We start from the raw sequence: 16,656 nt of genomic DNA, 5'->3' as shown, positions 1-16,656 counted from the left end.
CCCCTGTATGTGCTATGGGGAGCTACAGGAACCATGTTTACAGCCCCTCCCCGAGTTTCAACCACCTCCACAAAGTGGTTGTAAATGCAGATCCGAGTTATGAACAGTGATCCACGCTTACGAACAGCACGGTCGCCATGTAACTCTATGGGATCCGAGTTACGAACACTTTGAGTTACAGACCAAGTGTTAGTCCATAACTTGTTCGTAACTTGGAGAGTGGCTATATTGCTCTAAACAGAATGCTGTGAGCCCAGGGAATGAGGGAGGAAGAGCACTTCATATGCTGCTTGTCCTGCACACAGACAGCTGTTATTGGTCAAAACTGGCCAATGGAAGCTACTGGGGGGGGGGGGGGGCGGAGGAAGCAGCATAAAAAGCTTATTTCTCCTCTCTCCAGGTTCAGAAACACACATGTGGCCCTGCACCCGGCTTTCCGGAGTGCTGAGTGGGTGTGAGGTAGGCAGAGAGCTGGCTGAGGCTCTGATGGCTGGAACCAGCCTGCAGATCATCTTTTGCCCAACACCTCAGTGGAGGCTGGAGACAGCTTCTCCATTTATAGCCGGCAGCGGTAGCTGCATCCCCTCCCCTTCCCCAGGTGATAGCTCTCTGAAGATATAGCCTTACAGAGGGATTCTATAATTGAGGAATTCAACCAAACTCACAGCTCCATGGATTTACTTTTCCTACTGAGGCTGTGTATTCTCTTGTTTAAATTTTCATCTTATTAATTTTTTTATCTAAAAAAACCCAACCTTTCCCCAAACCACTGCTTCTTAACGGTGCTGCAGGTGGTGTTGTGAGTAATGCAGGTGGTGCTACTCTTCCCTCTGGGTCAGTGCTTAGCCAACGCCCCATCATGACACTGAAGCTACTTTCATTTGACAGAATGGTGTATTTGTGTTCATTTGTATGAGCGTGCTTTTTATGTGTGCGCCAGGGTCAAGGAAAGGATTGTCTCTTTAATCGGTAGTGTTCCCACTGGAATGTCGCTAGCATTAGAATGTCACTATGGGAACTTACTTAGAACCAAACCAAGGTTTGTTGGGGTGGGTTCCAAGCTAGCAAGGCTTGTACCATCTGAAGAACATCTTGGAAACAGCAGCAACATAATCTTGACAGTGACTCTCAAGAAGACAACATGGAGATATATAAAAAAACCCTAATACCTAATCCCAGTGATTATGAATTACTAACTGTAGAGAGAATCTGCTATTTAAGAGCACATGAAATGAGAGCAGGAGGTGATGACAAACAGGACTAGTCAAAAAATATTTCTCAGTGACAGGAAACTGAGGGAAAACATCTGTCCTAGTCAAACCATTGCATTATCTGAGGAATTATTTTAGGACAATCTATTTGACATTCACATTGTGTCATTCCTACATTCTCTTTTGGGATGCAAGATAGGGTTCTGTTTACACACCCATTCCCATCATATTTTCCTTGAACACAGATAGCAGCTTCTGGTCAGGAAATGCTGATGAACATCAATGGCATTATTTATATGTGATGGTATAAAAGCATAGCCCAAAATCAATCAAGACAAGTTTTAGTCTATGTGTGTCCATTTTTTAATGCTGTCCAGTTCTGATTTGGCAAACAAGATAGAGGCCGATATTGTGAGGCTGTACTCTTTCCTTTCTCCAAAAGTAGTTTCCTTGTTTTCTTTTTTCCTATTCTCTCAGATATCACAGGTGCAGGACTGTAAATCAATGTAGATCCTGTGGTTCCTTTTTTGTAGAGTGGGCCTTTAAAAAAAAACCAAAAAACTGTAACATTTTCTCATTATCTACCTTTGCCTATTTATTTACCTGAAAAGGGTTTTAGTTAAAACCCTGTGAAATGCTATGAAGAAGAATGGGGATGTGTAACATCAGCCTCACTGTAGGAGTGAGTCAGGTGGGTGTGTATTGTGACACAAAAGGGTCCATTCACATGGCTAGCAACAAGAAACCAAGAGTCAGAGGTGGGGAGGACATGGAGAAATGAAGAAAGGAAAGAGGGAGCCAGAAGGAAACAGAACAAGAGGGAACAGTCCAAGTGGACATTAATGGAGATGAATGGAGAAACTCAGGAGAGGTGTATGGAGCAAGAAGAGGAAGCTTGGGAGGAGGTAGTGCAGCAGGCTGAGGGAACCCAAGGGAAGATCATGGAGCTGAATGGAAGACCACAGGAAGACATCACAGAGCAGGCTATGGGAGCCCAAGGGATCATGGATATGGAGGGAAGAGCTCAGGAGGAAGTAATGGAGCAGGCATGGGGAACTCGAAGGAAGATCATGGAGCTGGATGGAAAAGCCTGGGAAGTGGTCACAGAGCAGACTCTGGGAGCCCAAGGGAAGATGGAATTGAGTGGAAGGGACTGGGAGGAAATCACACAGCAGGCTGGTGGAGCACGGGGCAAGATCATGGAACTGGATGGAAGAGCCCAGAAAGAAGTCATGGAGCAGGTGGGGGGAGCCCAAGGGAAGATGGAATTGGGTGGAAGAGGCTGGGAGGAAGTCATGCAGCAGCCTGTGGGAGCTAAAGGGAAGATCATGGAGGTGGATGGAAGAGTCCGGCAAATGGTCACAGAACAGACTATGGGAGCCCAAAGAAAGGTGGAGTTGGATGGAAGAGCCTGGATGGAAGTCACAGAGCAGGCTGGAAGAGATAAAGGGAAGATAATGAAGCTGGATGGAAGAGCACAGGCAGAGGTCAAGGAGCAGGTTCAGGAAAACCAGGAAGTGGGTGTGAAACTGGTGAAGGACCTGTTAACAGTGGTTGCCACTTCTGCTCTTCCCCATGGCGAGAAAATGGAATTGGAGTTTGTGACCCTGCAGTTTATGATGGGAGGTAATGTACACCTGGTTGGGGAATTGCAGAGCCAACACATAGTGGAGGAGTTCCAACAGGAAATGTTTGCTAAGTTTCCTATACCAGCATTCTGTGCGACTAACATAGTGGCTTGTAATCAAGCAACCAGCAGCAGGACTGAAAGAGGCTTCTCATTTCATAAATTTGGCTGTTCCAGGCATCAGGACAGAATCTACTCACAGCTTATCTTCTTCCTGTGCAGAGCCTCCTCCTTGACATGCTGTGTGGGGCTAGACCGATTACTGGAGATGCTACAACAGCTGAAGAGCTGTATCTACTATATCCCAGTGGCTCTGGTTGGGGTGATTGTGCAAGCAGACCCAGATCCAGAAATGAACCTGGAACAAGAGGTGAAGGCACTGCGGTGGCTGAAGTGCCTACTGGATGGAGTCTTCTGTTGTGATTTGTTGTCAGGGCATGATGGGACAGAGGAAGAAGTGCAGGTTCAGGTGGCTGTCTACCAGTCAGGCTGGCCTCAGCGGGTTCTAGAGGTTAAGAGAGCAGCCTGCCAGGCAATACGAGCGGCCCTGAAGTTCTGAACAGGCAGCATGTGAAAGTGCTCCAGGATTACAATGGGTAAGTCTAATGCATGGAGCACATAAGGGCCTGGGTCACAGGAGATACATATGGGAATTGGCTGAAAAGGCAGGGGAGTAGAACAGAGCTGAAAGAATAGAAATATAGCATTGAGTCGGAGGGAGTGGCATGTAGTCACAATACAAAGGAGTTGAATTGGGGCAAATAGGAGACATAGGAACAGAGTATGGGCAGGTGGGGGAAGAGTAGAGTTCTTGCATTCCCTATGAATGGTGAAATTCATGACTACTAGGAACCTCAGCTTCCGGCCCCCACAGTGAGCTCCGTACAGCTGCTGGGAGCTGTGAGGAACTCATTGTGGCTCCTAGCCCCTACCAGGACAGGAGACTGGCAAATACATAGAACCACAGATAGCAATTCCACAAAGCACAAGGGTCTACTGTACTTAGGAACTGGAGTGGACAAGGCAGGCTGTGCAGGAGATGGAAGCATGAATGTTTGTGAAATCCTCCCTCCATGTTCCCTTCATCCAAGAGTTGGGTCTGATCACAAAGCATGTAATGGCTTTGCAGGCAAGTGTTCTTTTTGGCAGATTTTTCTTTGTCGAGAGGACAAATGTATGTTGTTATTCATAACTAGAGTACTTCAGGATGGCTTCCATATCTAATGTCTTTTGTGGTTAAGATGTAACTGCCTCAAGTCTGCAATTAACTCCTTTGTTTAGTTGCAAAGCACAAGTTGTCAGCTGAGGATTCACTTTGCCATCTTCTATATCTTTACTCATCTATTTTCACACCTTTCAGAAACAGCATAGAAAAGATCTGGCCAATTCAAACAGTTAATCCTGTTTTTTGCTGCTTTGTGGCTCATGACCCAATTGTGGTTTACCTGTGTCAGGGGCTTATGCTATTCTAAACATGCTTCTGTTAAGCTCTTTAAAAACAGTGAAAACTTAATATATTTCAATCAGTGTGTCCAATGTGAAATTCAATTTTATGGCCATGTATTGAACAGTACAATATTTGTTTAGCTAGTAAAAAAGGCCATACTATTATATGAGTGTAACTTGTCACATGTGACTGCTGGAAGAAAATATTAAATAGAGAAGGAATACAAAATCAAACATGCACATTGTCAAATTGCAGTGTATACTCATATGAGTTTTGACTTGTGCAAGGTAACTCAAACATGCTTGGGTCATCTCCTTCCCATTGGTAAAATTACTGGGACAAAACACGGAGTCTTGTGGCACCTTAAAGACTAACAAATTTATTAGGGCATAAGCTTTTGCAGGCTATTGCCCACTTCATCAGATGCATGAAGTGAAAGAATTGGATGGCAGGGATATTATATATTACACACACAAAAGTTGAATTAGCCTCATTAACACAGTGATATGTTAATGAGGCTAATTCAATCAGGGTGTTTGAGGCCCACTTCCAACTGTGATTAGAAGATAAGACTATCTAAAAGGGAAAATTACTTATTGTAATGAAAGCCATTTCCAGTCCCTAGTCAGACCCATTCTGATGGTGTCAAATTTGCATGGGAATTCCAGCTCAGCAGTTTCACACTGCATGGTGCCACACAGGTCCGCCTACAATAGCAGCGGCAGCAGGCACAGCTCCAGACCTCTTTGAATTGCTGCGAGAGCACAGCTCCGTGTGGCTTTGAGGGCTGCAGTACCATGGCATGGGCAGTGCTGAAGGCTGGCTGCCACAGCCCCACTCCTTCTGCTTGAGGCCCTGACTTTTCCAGGGGCATAGAGCTGCCCCTTCCCACACTTTGCCCTGGGGCCTGCAGTGGCTTTCAGCTCCATTGGCCCCACAGTATGCCAACATTGTCATAGCTGACTTCAGAAAACTCTTCCTCCGCTCTTATCCCCAAGTGCACCTTCCCTATTTGTGCTACACTGATGACATCATCCTCTGGACCCATGGGAAGGAGGCAACAGTTTCCACCTCACCAATAATCTCATCTTGGATCAGTCCACACAAGATATCCACTTCCTGGATACTATAGTGCAAATAGATAATGGTTGCATAACCACCACCCTAAACCGGAAACCCACTGACCACTATACTTACCGACACATGTCCAGCTTTCATCAAGAACACATCACACAATCCACTGTCTATTGCCAAGCCCTAAGATACAACCATATTTGTTCCAATCCCTCAGATAGAGATGAACAGCACAGGATCTCTACCAAGCATTCTTAAAACTACAATACCCATCTGGGAAAGTGAAGAAACAGATGGACAGAGCCAGGTGGGTATCTAACATCACTTACTACAGGACAGATATAACAAAGAACGCAACAGAACGTCACTGGCCATAACCTAAAGTCTCCAGCAAAAGCCTCTTCAACACATCATCTAGGATCTAAAACCAATCCTAGTTGATGATCCTCACTCACATACCCTTGGTAGGCAGGCTAGTCCTCACTTAGACAGTTCCTCCCAACCTGAAATGAATACTCACCATCAGCTCCCCTCACAGAAACACTAACCCAGGAACCAATCCTTGCAACAAACCCCGTTGCCAACTCCGTCCACAGATCTACTCTAGTGATACCATTATAGGACCTAACCACATCAGCCATTCCATCAAGGGCTTGGCTTGTACACATGTACATCTGCAATTGTAATATGTGCCAGCAATGCCCTTCTGCTATGTACATTGGATAAATTGGACTGTGTCTTAATAAAAAAATAAACAGACACAAATCAGACACCAAGAATGGTAACATACAAAAGCCAGTAGGATATCCACTGGAACTTGGACACACAGTTAGACTTGAAAGTTACCATACTTGAGAAAAAACAACCAAAAAGCACAACAGGCTTAAAGTGAAACTACTGAAATGGAATTCATATTGCAAATAGACACTGGGGCTACGTCTAGACTGGCCCCTTCTCCGGAAGAGGCATGCGAAGCAGGCAAGTCAGAATAGGGAAATCCCCGCGGGATTTAAATATCCCCCGCGGGATTTAAATAAACATGGCCGCCGCTTTTTTCCCAGCTTGGGGAAAAGTAGGAATAAGAGATCCTCCGGAAAAGGGCTTTATTCCGGAGGATCGTGCCAGTCTAGACGCTCTTTTCCGGCTTTTCCCCAAGCCGGAAAAAAGCGGCGGCCATGTTTATTTAAATCCCGCGGGGGATATTTAAATCCCCCGCGGATTTCCCTATTCTGACTTGCCTGCTTTGCATGCCTCTTCCGGAGAAGGGGCCAGTCTAGACGTAGCCTAACAGAATGGGTCCAAATAGGGAATGGCTCTCTCATTACAAGTAGCAATTTTCCCCTTTAGGTATTCTCACTTTCTTATCACTGTTGAAAGTGGACCACATAGGCTATGTCTAGACTGCAGGCTTCTTTCACAAGAAGCTTTTCCGGAAGAGATCTTCTGAAAAAAACTTCTTCAGAAAGAGACCATCTACAGAGCAAAAGCGCTTAAAAAAAATCTGCTTTTTCAAAAGATAGCATCTAATCAACGTGGATGCTATTTCACATCTAAGCTGTGATTACTATGGATGGAGTGGCCACCAGGGCACCTGTGCTTTTTCTCCTCTTTCAAAAGAACTCCCTCTTCCCCATCTACACATGCCTTTTCCCAAAAGAGCTCTTTCGGAAAAAGGCTTCTTCCTCTTAGAAAGAGGTTTACCAATGTCAGAAAGTCCTCTGTTCTTTTGATTTTCTTTCGAAAGAACACGATTGCAATGTGGATGTAATTCAAGTTTTTTCAAAAAAACCTCTGTAGTGTAGACATAGCCATACACCCAGACTCTGTTAACCTCATTAATACGGACATGTCACTCCCAACTGACAAAGTGAGCTGCAGCCCAGAAAAGCATATGCCCTAATCTATTTGTTAGTCTTTAAGGTACCACAGGACTCTGTTTTTACTGAAACAGACTGACACAGCTACCTCTCTAAAACTTCCTTAGGACATTTACCCATGGTTTTATAATATTTGAACCACATGTTTTGTAATTGTTGAAAACATGTAGCTATTTTCACTGTGTATCAGACAAATGCTTACTAATCTGAGTCTTATGCTGATTTGAATGTGAAGCTTATTACCCAGGTATATTTCAATCATTCTTGGAATATTACTTTCTCATTACCATGCTCATTACTGAAGTATATGTTAAGCATAGTCTGTCTTTAGACTTTTAAACTTCCGTTATTCATTTGTGAGCATGAGAGAATTTCAGGATGAAAAGTCAAGCTTTAATTCACACAAATGTACAAGTCTCCTTAGTTGTTCAGATCATCCCTAAGCTAGGACGTGAAAGGCAGCCCCCTAGTACTGTCTCAGCCCAGCAACAACATTCTTCTGTCTCCGGCTCTCCCCAGATTTCTGTGTTTGTGACCCAGCAGCATCACTTTCCTGACGACTCCTCCCTATTGCTCTGTGACCCTTCTTTTCTGTGCATTAAGGCCATCTGTCAGCACCCAGGCTCTCTCTCACAGCTTCCCCGTGTACATACTTGGAAAAAAGAATTACAGGATTGGAGAAGTTCCTCTTATGACAGCTCCTCCTGCAGCAAAAATCCTGTGACTTATTCATGAGAGTTTGGCAGGCGGACGTCATATCGCCTTGCAACCATCATCTGTCTCTTGTTCCATTCACTGCCCTGTTCCTCCTCTCACTCAGCTTCCATAGTCACTTTGCTGGTCCTCTCTGTTCCTATGTCCAGTCTAGCTCCTGGAACCATAGAGTCATGACTACTTTGCCTGAGGACATGGCTTTAACTCAATTGAAAATGGTAGGAAGTAGCATCCAATTGTAGTAAGGGCAGCCTAGCTTCCACCTACAAACTGACTTTAGGGAAATGGTGGCCATCTTGCAGACTTTAGGCCCAGTAATAGGAAATGGTGGCCATTTTGATTACAAGTTTAAAAATGGCCGATTGAGCCTTGTGATATGCTAAACAAAAAGAGCTATCAGCCAGGTTTGTCATGGTTTCCCTTGTGGTATACTGGTGTTACAGCTATTCTAGGCTTCCCAGCCGTAATCCTAAAATTTTATTATAAAGACACAAATGTTACAAGGTCACTGAGTAACTAAAAAGATAGACTGTAACCAGTCAAAAAACTGCTACAATATCTAATAGATAGAAAGAGTGGACTAAGGCCAGGTCTACACTAAAAGGGCAGGTCAAATTAAGATACACAACTCCAACTCTGTAAATTATGTAGCTGAAGTCAATGTACCTTGAGTTGAGTTTCCCCACTGTCCCCACAGTGGGAAGCTGATGGGAGCAAATGCTCTTTTCTGCTTCTCTTACTTCTCACAAGAGCAGGAATACCAGCCACCAATGGCCCTCTGAGTTCCATTTAGTGAGTCTTTGATAGACCTACTAAATCTAACTCCAGAAGATTGATCGCAGCAGCAATCTTCCCCAGAGTGAAGACATGGTCAAGGGTGGGAAAGTGTTCCTCCAAGGAGGAGAACTGCCATCCATACCAGGGAAAAGAGTAGCAGCTTGATAGTGTGAATGCTTGCCCTGTTATTTCAAAATAAGGGGAGTTATTTCGAAGAAACTCCCCTGTGTAGATGTGCCCCATGTTCTGTACAAATACATAGGGAAAAGCCATTCCCTGCTGAGAGAGCTTAGTCTGAGAAAAGTGGGAGGGGAAAATGGAGGCATTCAGAGGTGAAGTGATTTACATACAATCAGACAAAAGGTCAGAGGCAGAACCAGGAACAGAACTTAGGTCTGAGCCCAGTCTGGTGTCCCATCAATAGGCACATGTTGTCCTGTTGCACCTCCCTCTACTTTATCCTTTGGAAATAGTTCTTGTATTTCAATAATTGAATGTAGTAGTCATCAGCACCAACCTTATACATATAAAAGTATGTTTGTTCTCCCCCCCAAGGGCTGGGCACATGGAAAACTATGAGAGCCTGGATGGGGAGGAACACACTGAGGACATACTTGCTCTGCCTTGAGCTCTGACTTCATCTATAACTGCTACAGAGAGCATATCCTGGAGCACTGTGGATGCATAGTGTTAGGGGAAAATAGTGCTGCTGGGTTTCAGGAGGAGAAACTTGGGGGTTAGAGGATGCAGAGAAAAGTTTCTACAGGATCAAAATATGAAATAGAAGGTAGTTCTGTTTCTGTCTTAGAGGAGGACATGAAGAGATATGGACAGACACTCATTTTGTTGAGCAGGTACAAGGAGAACGATATTAAGTCTGTGCTATGATCTATGTTGTTGCTTAACAAAAAAATTTGGGCCTAATGACAGTTGAAAAAAATCTCAAGGTGAAATTTCAGTTTGTTGAAATCAATGAGAAAACTCCCAGCTTGCCAAGATCATAGATTTTCACCATGTTTCTGACAGGGTTTTTAAAAAAGCAAAGTAAACAATCCATCTAGGACAGGTCTGTTTTTCGTTTTAAGGAATTTTAAAATGTTAATGGTTTATTAGTATAGAACACACTTTGAACAAAGCAGTTTATTACTCTAGTTCATGACCTAGGCACTTTTATCTGCCATTTTACAAGGATATAATTTAGAATCCAGTTGTTTCAGGTGCAGTGCACCCTCTCTGAGTTGCTAAGTACTATCATCTCCCATTAGGTTGATACGAAGGGAAATTCAAGGTGCTCAACGCATCTCAGGATTAGCCCTCCAAAATGGACCTAAATGAGTTCTACAAGGTGTGTGCATGAAATCTAAGTCCTATATACATAAATAGGAGTTTTGCTACAGATTTCATTTTTTACTTTAGAATTTTAGAGCAAATATTGTTGTTCTTTCTGTATTAAGTCTAATTCATTACATAGTTCAGTTATAAACTTGTTACTTTCATTCCAATTCAGAAGACTGGAAAAGGGCAAACATAGTGCACATCTATAAAAAGGGAAATAAAAACAACCCACGAAACTACAGACCAGTCAGTTTAACTTCTGTAAGGAGCAAGTAATTAAGGAAATCATCTGCAAACACTTGGAAGATAATAAGGTGATAGGGAACAGGCAGCATGGATTTGTAAAGAACAAATCATGTCAAACCAATCCGATAGCTTTCTTTGATAGGATAACGAGTCTTGTAGATAAGGGAGATGCAGTTGACGTGATATACCTAGACTTTAGTAAGGCATTTTATACGGTCTCGCATGATATTCTTATCAATAAACTAGGCAAATACAACTTAGATGAGGCTACTATAAGGTGGGCACATAACTGGCTAGATAACCGTTCCCAGAGAGTAGTTATTAAACGGTTCACAATCCTGCTGCAAAGGTATAACAAGTGGGGTGCACAGGCAGGGGCAGATGACCATTTTGCGGGGCCTAGGGCAGCCCAATTTCACGGGGCCCCCCTTTGCCATGGCGCATGCGCGGGGCTTCTTGAAGTGCGGGACCCAGGGTGCCTGCCCCACTCGCCCTGCCCTATATCCGCCCCTGGCCACGGGTCTGTTTTGGGACTGGTTCTGTTCAATATCTTCATCAACGATTTAGATATCGGCTAGGGAGTACACTTAAGTTTGCAGATGATACCAAACTGGGAGGGGTTGCAACTGCTTTGGAAGATAGGGTCATAATTCAAAATGGTCTGGATAAATTGGAGAAATGGTTTGAGGTAAACAGGATGAAGTTTAATAAGGACAAATGCAAAGTGCTCCACTTATGAAGGAACACTCAGTTTCACACATACAGAGTGGGATGCAACTGTGTAGGAAGGAGTACGGCAGAAAGGGATCTAGGGGTTATAGTGGACCATAAGCTAAATATGAGTCAACAGTGTGATGCTGTTGCAAAAAAAAAGCAAACATGATTCTAGGATGCATTAACAGGTGTGTTGTGAGCAAGACACAAGAAGTCATTCTTCCACTCTACTCTGTGCTGATCAGGCCTCAGTTGGTGTATTGTGTCCAGTTCTGGGCACCACGTTTCCAGAAAAATGTGGAGAAATAGGAGAGGGTCTAGAGAAGAGCAACAAGAACGATTAAAGGTCTAGAGAACATGACCTATGAAGGAAGGCTGAAAGAATTGGGTTTGTTTAGTTTAGAAAAGAGAAGATTGAGGCGGGACGTGATAACAGTTTTCAGGTATCTAAAAGGATGTCACAAGGAGGAGGGAGAAAACTTGTTCTTTCTGATCTCTGAGGATAGAACAAGAAGCAATGGGCTTAAACTGCTGCAAGGGAGGTTTAGTTAGGAACTTTTTCCTAGTGTCCAAACTGTGAGGGTGGTTAAACACTGGAATAAATTACCTGGGGAGGTTGTGGAATCTCCATCTCTGGAGATATTTAAGAGCAAGTTAGATAAATGTCTATCAGGGATGGTCTAGACCAGGCATGTCCAAAGTCCGGCCCGCGGGCCAATTGCGGCCCGTGTTCCGGTTTAATACGGCCCCACAGGTAATTTGGCAATATCTATCTTTTATGGCCCCCAACTAATCCATATGTATTGAGACGAATACGTTGTAAAATCTCAGTTAATGTCAGTTGGTCTAAATCAGTTATAAATATATTTGGACACAACGGGCTCGTCTACACTGGCCCCTTTTCCAGAAGGGGCATGTTAATTTCAGCTATCGTAGTAGGGAAATCCGTGGGGGATTTAAATATCCCCCGCGGCATTTAAATAAAAATGTCCGCCGCTTTTTTCCGGCTTTTAGAAAAGCCGGAAAAGAGCGTCTACACTGGCCCCGATCCTCCGGAAAAAGCGCCCTTTTCCGGAGGCTCTTATTCCTACTTTGAAGTAGGAAAAAGGGCGCTTTTTCCAGAGGATCGGGGCCAGTGTAGACGCTCTTTTCCGGCTTTTCTAAAAGCCGGAAAAAAGCGGCGGATATTTTTATTTAAATGCCGCGGGGGATATTTAAATCCCCCACGGATTTCCCTACTACGATAGCTGAAATTAACATGCCCCTTCCGGAAAAGGGGCCAGTGTAGATGTAGCCAACATGTATACTTGGTGTTATGTTCCTGTTCATATTTTTTGAACTTAAAAATTGACAGACAACCTTTATTACCAATAATATGTAATGTACTTTACAATGTTCCTGACATATATTTCAGCTTCTTGGATTTTTTTTTTCATCTGGCCTTCAGATATGAAAGATTTAGATCTGTTTAGATTTGTCATCCATGTGACGAAATGAAAAGTATGCTGTTTGCAATAAACTTTGCATAAAATAGTTAATTTGCATTTAATTTTAATGGTTCAAAGAATGTCAGGCAAAATGGTCGGCCCTCACGCTTGTTCACTTCATCAAATCTGGCCCTCCTTGAAAAAAGTTTGGACACCCCTGGTCTAGACAGTACAGGATCCTCCCATGAGGGCAGGGGACTGGACTTGATGACCTCTTGAGGTCCCTTCCAGTCCTAGTATTCTATGATTAGAAATCTCCTTTAAGACATTGTCTCTTTTCTTTACAGCTCCTGTATGACTGAAGATCTCAATTATCACTGAAAAATCCATTCCGATTGTCCCAGGTGTCCGTGTGCATTTTTTAATTTTGAAAATAATCATTGCTTAATATTTTGTAAGCAAACAAGCCACACTCACTTTAGGTATTTGCACTTTGACATCACGTTACTAATGTTTAATAGGTAACTGAACTTCAGAGTCAAAGTGTGCTATAGAAATGTATGGAGAGTTGGATGGCTCAATGAATGAATGGACTACAGAATGCTGTGTTTTGATTTGTAGCTAGCGAGTGACATGTGGAAGATTTTCAAGTACCATAGCTTTCTACTGACCTGCAAATTGTGGAATAAACCCAAATTTGCAATATTTAAGTCTTAGATGAGTTTTTATCCCAGCAGCAATATCTATTTGTTGGACTTGCCTTTACACCTGAAATGGATTGTAGGCTCAGATCACTTTCACCTCTTTAGGATATAGTTGCCATGTTTCAAAAAAGCTTTATTCCATTCTTGTCTGCTTGATTTTTAGACACAAATTTCTTATGATGCAAATACCAAGCACTTGAATGAATGGAATATTTTCTTGTTTAGTTCAATTTTTAATGGGAATCTTCTTTTCAGAGCAGTGGTCCATCTAACCCAGTATTTCATCTTTCAACAAGCTCCTTCATAGGGAATGCAGAGAACAGTGCAGTTATTGAGTGATCTAACCCATCATTCACTCCCAGCTTCTGGCAGATAGAGGTTAGGGATGTCCATCTTGACTAATAGCTATTGTTGGACCTATCCACCCTCGACTGTATTTCACAGAGAAAGTAGTTGGGACTTACTATAATTGGCCTTTATAGAGGGTTAAATGGTACTGCTTCACTATTCCACAGAGTTAACAGGTTCTTGAGTGCCTGAGTAACTCATTTAATTTATGCACCCCTGCTTTGGACTGTATTCAGTTGCCACTGAAAGCAACAGAAAGATTTAACAGGGACCGGAGAAGACCCTTAGCAAGAATGGGAGTGTTTTTTCAAAGAAAACTGGAAAAAACACTATATAGAAAAAAATCTTTAAAAAAAAAAGAGGTTATCAGTTTTTCCTCAAGAGTATTAACATACTCACCTGCTCAGGTTAGTTACCAGACGCAACTGGATTGTCTTTCACTCTTTTGCTTGCTCAACTAGCAATTTAAATCAAGTGCCACTAATTTACATGTGTCAATGTCTCAGTACCTAAAAGCTTCCTTTCTTCCTTGGTATAAAACAAAAATTTTGGCCTTTTCAGCCCATACCAAAAAGCACATTTATAAATAATTCACAAGCCACTAGGCTTTACAAATGGGTGGAAGAGATGCTAGCAGGTAACTTACAAGGAGAGAAATTCCAGCTATCCAGTGGTAGCAATAATCTGATAATCTCATGCATCTAGCCACTCAGGCTGACAGAAAAGGTCTTCCTTTGTTTGTACCGTTGGCTGAACATTGCCCTTGCAAGCTTTGCTTAGTTTCCATTGTGCACACTAATTTATCAGAACATTATTATAAAGAGTGATCAAAGAAAGTTTTTAAATGGTTTATAAGGTGGAATACATTATTAATAGATGATGTATGTGTTCTAGGTGGTTATAAGTACAAATGTGGAAAATGGTATAGTGGTTAAAAATAGATATTGCAACTGCACACCATCTCTTTGGGATTACATTGTTTTAAATGTATGTATATCATTATGGGTCTAGGATTGTATGCAATTCTGGGAGGGGTTGGGGTCAGAGAATCAGTTTCTCCAGGGGCTAAAAAAAACAGAGGGATGTTTGACCAATAATGATTAACCCTTACAATTTAAAAATGGCACCTTACTAAGAAGTATGATTACTATTTGTATTTCAGTAGTCCCCAGGAGGTGCCAACCAAAATGGGCATCATCATGCCAAGCATTGTGTGATTGAAGTATTTTATGGATTTCTGTTTTAAGCTTTAGTTTGTTTCTCATGAACAGAACCTATAGCTGACAAGAGACAACCTCCGTCTCATGTAAAATGTCTTATGTATTTGGGGCTGAAAGAAAACCCAGTTGCACTTTTTACATGAGATATGATATTAACAGGATCCAGGCCAAATTCTTATTCTGATAAATGCATTTTAACTACCTACATTCCAGGAATTGATATTCTGCACTTCTCAGATATCACCTTTTTCAGATATAGTCACTCTGTTAGAAACAGCTGCCTAGTTTCAAACCACAGCTGGCTGTAGGTGGTTATACATGCTCCATATTTTAGCTACATGATAGGATGGGTTAAGTAATTTACACATTTTAAAAGTTGCATAATTTATGCATTTGGCTGAGATCTTCAAATACACTCTGTAGATTTGAACACATTAGCCCTATTAAATTTTAATAGGGAGTCAAACACCCAAATCACTTATGCAGCTTTGGAAAAAAATCTCCAGACAGCCTCCTTCCTCTGCAAGGCATGGCAAAAGCTATATATGGAAGAGAAGACATTCTCTGTAGGGCTAAGTTCTTTCTGAGCAACAAGACAAAAAGCTGAGAACATCATGTAATACAGACAAAAAAATTTGCTATTAGACTGGTGTATATATCACTGAAAGAATCACTATCTCTAACTCTGAACAAGGAACTAGAGGGGAAAAAAAGTTATACTGATAAAGCTATTCTGGGACTTTCCTAAGCCCTTCCTTCGTGTTTAGCTTTCTGCTATAGGGTAAAGAAAATAATCCATATTACATAGTTTGACATTTTTGCCCTCTTATTTTTCTTTATAAGATTTTTAAAATTAAACAAAAAATTATAGATCCAGGAGTCAGTGGGTTCACCACTTGTTTAAGTCTGTGATCTTGAGGGTCTTGTCCTATAGTTTTCATTTAGAGCAGGGGTCTCCAAACTTTTCAGCCCGAGGGCCGCATTAACTATCAAACAGCAGTTCGGGGGCCGCTTTCACGACGAGGAATTTCAGTTGCCTATTGCGCCCTCTGTCGCAGCGTGGCCGGTACTCTGACCATGCACTCCCTCCAGTTCTGAAGGGGAGGGAAAGGGGGGCCCAGGCCCACCCTCACTCAAGGGCCCCAGCCCAGGGCCCTAAGGACATGGAACCAGCTGGCTCCGGTCCGGCTGACGGGGCTCCTGCCGTAACTCGTCAGCCCGCCAACTCTAACGAGTTCTGCCCTGGGCTGCTTCCTTTCCCTCCTCGTGTGACCCTCTACCTCCCCCCACCGTGGGGCGGTCACCTTTGATTCGTCCGTCAGGCTGACGGTCGTATATCCAGACGCCCACCCCTCCCGCCGGGGCTGGTCCTGCCGTCTGGGTGGCCGTCGGGTCTGGACTCCTGAGAAGGGGGGGGGCTTTTCCCCCTGCTCTCCCCTTCCTCTGCACGCTGTCCTCCCCTCCTGCTTGCCACCGCTCACTCCTTCCCCCCCCGGGCGGAAGGGGTCACCTTTTTAAAGTTCCCGCCGGGGTTCACGTTCCCACGCACGTCGCCGGGCGGGCGTTACCACCACCGCCCATCCTGCCCCCTGATTGGCCGGCTGCCCTGTCAGTCTGGGCGGGGGAACGCCGCCCGTGCTAACCCCCGCCCCCTGCGCCGTTTGCCGCCGCGCGGCCGCTTGTCAGCGGAGCGGCCCGCTTCTCCTGCCCTGGCGCGGCGTGAGTACACGCCGCACACCCCTGACAGGGCCCCCCCCCGCGGCAAGAAGGGCCCGTTCGGCGGCGCCCCAGGGACGGGCGGGGGTCGCCTCATCACACTGGCACGCGGAAGGCGGGGCCAGACAAAAAGGTCTCCACGGGCCGGATGAGAGGGCCTCGCGGGCCGTAGTTTGGAGACCCCTGATTTAGAGCATCAAACCCCCCAAGGATATAGAT

General features: G+C 43.8%; 1 protein-coding gene across 3 annotated transcripts; it reads left to right on the top strand.

The window, feature by feature from the left end:
* Positions 1-1,943: 1,943 nt before the first annotated feature.
* LOC112543928 (uncharacterized) lies at positions 1,944-12,854 on the top strand. 3 transcript variants are annotated; one of them, XR_003087223.2, is made up of 3 exons: positions 1,944-3,434; positions 9,993-10,072; positions 12,797-12,854. XR_003087223.2 is itself a non-coding variant. In XM_025179189.2 (2 exons), the coding sequence occupies exon 1, from the start codon at positions 2,054-2,056 to the stop codon at positions 3,395-3,397; it is 1,344 nt and encodes a 447-aa protein (XP_025034974.1). In that variant the 5' UTR covers positions 1,944-2,053; the 3' UTR covers positions 3,398-3,434; positions 12,797-12,854. The 3 variants fall into 3 exon arrangements, 1 of the variants encoding a protein (XP_025034974.1); XR_012906310.1 differs by lacking the exon at positions 9,993-10,072 and adding an exon at positions 5,577-5,666; XM_025179189.2 differs by lacking the exon at positions 9,993-10,072.
* Positions 12,855-16,656: the final 3,802 nt, after the last annotated feature.

The sequence above is a fragment of the Pelodiscus sinensis genome, chromosome 10 (assembly GCF_049634645.1).
Source record: "Pelodiscus sinensis isolate JC-2024 chromosome 10, ASM4963464v1, whole genome shotgun sequence".
Lineage (NCBI taxonomy): Eukaryota > Metazoa > Chordata > Testudines > Trionychidae > Pelodiscus > Pelodiscus sinensis.
Note: the sequence above shows the minus strand (reverse complement) of the source record. Positions and strands in the feature narration are given on the sequence as shown.